The 4,281-nt window shown below is 58.4% G+C and overlaps 2 protein-coding genes across 2 annotated transcripts; both read right to left on the reverse strand.

Moving 5' to 3' along the window:
- Positions 1–1,314: 1,314 nt before the first annotated feature.
- On the reverse strand, positions 1,315–1,692 carry ENH_00024720 (hypothetical protein; the record flags this gene model as incomplete). Its single annotated transcript, XM_013579764.1, has 1 exon — positions 1,315–1,692. The coding sequence occupies one exon, from the start codon at positions 1,690–1,692 to the stop codon at positions 1,315–1,317; it is 378 nt and encodes a 125-aa protein (XP_013435218.1).
- A 1,418-nt stretch (positions 1,693–3,110) lies between these two features.
- On the reverse strand, positions 3,111–4,123 carry ENH_00024730 (hypothetical protein; the record flags this gene model as incomplete). The annotated part of the gene is made up of 2 exons (XM_013579765.1): positions 3,111–3,641; positions 3,923–4,123. The coding sequence occupies 2 exons, from the start codon at positions 4,121–4,123 to the stop codon at positions 3,111–3,113; spliced, it is 732 nt and encodes a 243-aa protein (XP_013435219.1).
- Positions 4,124–4,281: the final 158 nt, after the last annotated feature.

Genomic DNA, 4,281 nt, shown 5'->3' on the forward strand with positions numbered 1-4,281 from the left:
TACATGGCGAAAATCGCTGGGCATCTTTCTTGTTGCAGCACGAAGGCATCTGCAGCAAAGACAAGCCCCCACAAACCCTAAACCCTAAACCCTAAATCCTAAACCCTAAACCCTAAACCCTAAACCCTAATTGCTGGAGACTCAAGGCTCACCATGCCACAGTTGGAACATGAAGAGGACCTTGCGCTTTAGCTTCTGCACGCAGAGCAAGCAAGCCTTAAACCCTAAACCCTAAACCCTAAACCCTAAACCCTAAACCCTAAACCCTAAACCCTAGCCCTAAACCCTGACCCTAAACCCTAAACCCTAAACCGTAGACCTGAATTAACTCACGTGGATCCTCGGGTCAGTGGCTACGCCAGGGTGGACGAAGGGCCTGCAGCAGCACCCCATGACCACGAGCAGTAAACCCTAAACCCTAAACCCTAAACCCTAAACCCTAAGCCTAAACCCTAAACCCTAAACCCTAAACCCTAGCCCAGCTCCTACCCTCCAATGATTTTGTTTATTTTGTCCTTCACGTCCTTCGTGAGCGACCGCTTGAAGGTTGTCTGCGAAAGCGCATGTCGCAAAGGGTTTAGGGTTTAGGGTTTAGGGTTTCTTGAGGACCTAGGGTTTAGGGTTTAGGGTTTAGAGTTTAGGGTTTGGAATCTGAGGACTACGAGACCAGAGCGGGCGCAGCTCCGACACCCAGCCTTAACAGCTAGGGTTTAGGGTTTACGGCTGAGGGCTTGGGGCTCCGAACTTGTCAAGGGTTTAGGGTTTAGGGTTTAGGGTTTAGGGTTTAGGGTTTAGGGTTTGCTCACAATCTTGAGGACTTTGGCCATAGACCGCAAGAAGTGTTCGTCCATATGCCGCGCGAAGTCTAAGCCGTTGTTCTTCACGCATATTTCCACCAGCTGCAGCAACAAACCCTAAACCCTAAACCCTAAACCCTAAACCCCAAACCCTAAGCCCACCCTAAACCCCAAACCCTAAGCCCTAAACCCTAAACCCTAAACCCTAAACCCTAAAGATACTGAGCTAGAGCCTGCTTTGATCGGGTCGCCAAATCGCTTCCCGTTTCCGCCTGCCGCGCACCTGAACCCTAAACCCTAAACCCTAAACCCTAAACCCTAAACCCTAGCGGGTCCCCGTAAACCCCCATAAACCCTCATAAACCCCCATAAACCCCCACAAACCCACATAAACCCCCACAAACCCTCATAAACCCTCATAAACCCTCACAAACCCCCCTAAACCCTCACAAACCCCCGTAAACCCTCATAAACCCCCAAAAACTCCCGTAAACACCCAGCCCCTCCACAAACCCTCTCAATCCCCCCCAAATCTCCCTAAACCCCCCCAAACCCTCTTAATCCCCCAAACCCTCGCGCAAACCCCCAAACCCTCGCGTAAACCCCCAAACCCTCGCTTAAACCCCAAACCCTCCCCAAACCCTCCCAAACCCTCGGGAAACCCGCAGGGTTTGCTGCGGACCTCCAAGGCCCTGTACATGCCCTCGGGGTCCGTGGCCTGGCGCAGCTTTGCTGCTGCTTGCTGCAGCAAGTAGCTGCTGCTGCTGCTGCTGCTGGCGCATGCATCCACGCACTGCATGGCCAGGGCCGCGTTGAGCTCCAGGGGGCCCCCGTGGTAAGCCAGGCAGGAGGCGAGGGCCTCGGGGAAGGGGGGGGGCCCCCCCCCAAACGCCATCCCAAACCCTAAACCCTAAACCCTAAACCCTAAACCCTAAACCCTAAACCCTAGCCCGGGCCGCGGCGGCGGCGGCAGCGGCAGCGGCGGCAGCCCGGCGCGCGCCGGCGTCGGGGGGCCCCAGCAAGAGCAGCGACAGCGACGCTGCTGCTGCTGCTGCTGCTGCTGCTGCTGCTGCTGCTGCTGCTGCTGCAGGGGCCCCTCAGCAGGGCCCCAGAGCCCGGGGCCCCGCAGCAGCAAGGGGGGCCCCTGCTGCTGGGGGCCCCCGAGGGTACTGGGGAGGCTGGGGGGCAGAAGGAAGCAGCAGGGGCGCAGAACGGGCGCTGCTGCTGCTGCTGCTGCTGCTGCTGCTGCTGTCGCTGCTGCTGCTGCTGCTGCTGCGCACGGCCGCCGCGCGGGCCGCGGAAAGAAGTCCGGAGAAAAAGCTTTATTAAAGGCAGCAGGAAATAGTTTTAGACGCGAAAGAAGGCGCTAAACCCTAAACCCTAAACCCTAAACCCTAAACCCTAACCCTGCCGACACAGCTCCAAAGAACGCCAGCAGCAGCAGCAGCAGCAGCAGCAGCAGCAGCAGCAGCGCAGCGGACAGCGGGCGGGGCCCCCGTTGGAGTTAAAGGGGGAGAAAGGCAGAAGAGTTTGTAAATTGAATTGAAAAAAATAAAACGAAATAAAATAAAATAAAAAGGTTTTATTTCAGCTGCTGCTGCTGCTGCAGCAGCAGCAAAAAGCGCAGCAGCAGAAGATTTGCAGCAGCAGGCAGCAGCAGCGGATGCAGCAGCTGTCGGTACACCGCAGCCCCCAGCAGCAAAGAGCAGCAAGGGTTTGGAGATCTGCTGCGTTTTGCTGCAGTGTTTGGAAGCAAAAGAAAAGGAGTTGGAGACTGGGAGGAGAAGAAGGGTTTAGGGTTTAGGGTTTAGGGTTTAGGGTTTAGGTGCGGGTGCGCTGCGGCGGGCGGCGCGAAGGAGAGTGAGTCGGTTGGCGGCGAGGGTTTAGGGTTTAGGGTTTAGGGTTTGGGGCTGATCTTTGGGGGTTCTGGAGTGTGCAGAGGAGCGGATTTTTGAGGGTTTGTCGGGGGGCAGCAAACCCTAAACCCTCGCAGCAGCAGCAAACCCTAAACCCTCGCAGCAGCAGCAAACCCTAAACCCTCGTGGCAAGACCGCTGGCCTCGCGCAGCAGCAGCTCGCTGCGGCTCGCGGCTTCTTCTTCGGATCTTCTTTAAACTTTCCTTTTCTTTTCTTTTATTTTCTTTCTTTTCTTTTTCTTTTCTTTTTCTTTTCTTTTTCTTTTCTGATTGCCTTCGTTGCGTTTGCGCGGAAGGGTTTAGGGTTTGGAGTGTACGTACACCCGGCTGCGCGTACAGCTGAGCGGCTCGCGCCGTTCTGGGCTCATTCGGGCTCTCTGGTTTCGATTTTTTCGCTTTTAAGTCTTCATTTTTGTTTCTTTTTGCATTTCTTTTCCATTTGGGGGTTTATTTTCTCTTTTTTCCCGCCCGGGGCCCCTCCGAGCCTCTCCGCCATGCGGCGGCTTCTCCAGGGCGCCGTCAGGGCCCCCGAGCCCTCCAAGCGCGACGCCGTGGTCTTCTCCGAGGAGGGCTGGGCCCGCAGCAGCAGCAGCAGCTACGGCTACCCTGCAGCAGCAGCAGCAGCAGACGCAGCAGCAGCAGCAGCAGCAGCAGCAGCAGCAGCAGAAGACTACTACTCGGGGGCCGACGAGTACGCGGAAAACGAAGCTGAAGGCGAAGAGCTGGACTACAGCGGCTGGGAAGCAGCAAAAGGGGGGGAGGAGGTTTGGGCGGAGGAGGAGGCTGAGGAGTACCCTGCTGCTGCAGCAGAAGCAGCAGCAGCAGCAGCAGCAGCAGCAGCAGCAGCAGCAGCAGCGGAGGAGGAGGAGGAGGAGGGGGAGGGGGACTACGAGTACGAGTACTCGGGCGAGACGGAGGAGGGCGCGGAGGTCTACGACGAGGAAGAAGAAGCAGCAGCAGCAGCAGCAGCAGCAGAAGAAGCAGCAGCAGCAGCAGCAGCAGCAGCAGCAGCAGAGGAAGAGGAGGAGGAGGGCGAAGCCGCGGCGTACGAAGCCGAGGAGGCGTTCGCTGAGGACGAGGAAGCAGCAGCAGCAGCAGAGGAAGCTGCTGCTGCTGCTGCTGCTGGTGCTGCTGCTCCGTCTGCTGCAGCAGCAGCAGCAGCAGCAGCAGCAGCAGGAGAGATCTCGGAGAGCCGTTTGCTGCCGTTCAGCGCCGCAGAAATAGCAGCTCGCGTGGAGGTCCGGGAGACTGTGGGGAAGGGCAGGTGTCTGTACACCCGGGGGCCCCTCGCCCCCGGAGAAGTCGTCTTCGTGGAGGCCCCCCTCTTTGTTGCAGTACCCTCTTTGGCCCCGCAGCTGTGGGTCTTGCTGCAGCAGCTGCATGCAGAGGGGCCCCTCGAGCTGCCCCCCATTTGGCACTTGGCCGCCCTCTGTACCCTCTTTTCCCTCCCAGAGGGGCCCCTCCAAAAGTGCCTCGACAAGTGGGTCCCCGACAGGGGGGCCCCCCCCTCCCCGGACGTCCTCCGCGTCCTCTCCCGCCTCTCCTCAGTCCCCCCGCCCTCCGGGGGCC

Source organism: Eimeria necatrix, genomic scaffold (assembly GCF_000499385.1).
Source record: "Eimeria necatrix Houghton genomic scaffold, Enh_scaff1900, whole genome shotgun sequence".
Classification (NCBI taxonomy): domain Eukaryota; phylum Apicomplexa; class Conoidasida; order Eucoccidiorida; family Eimeriidae; genus Eimeria; species Eimeria necatrix.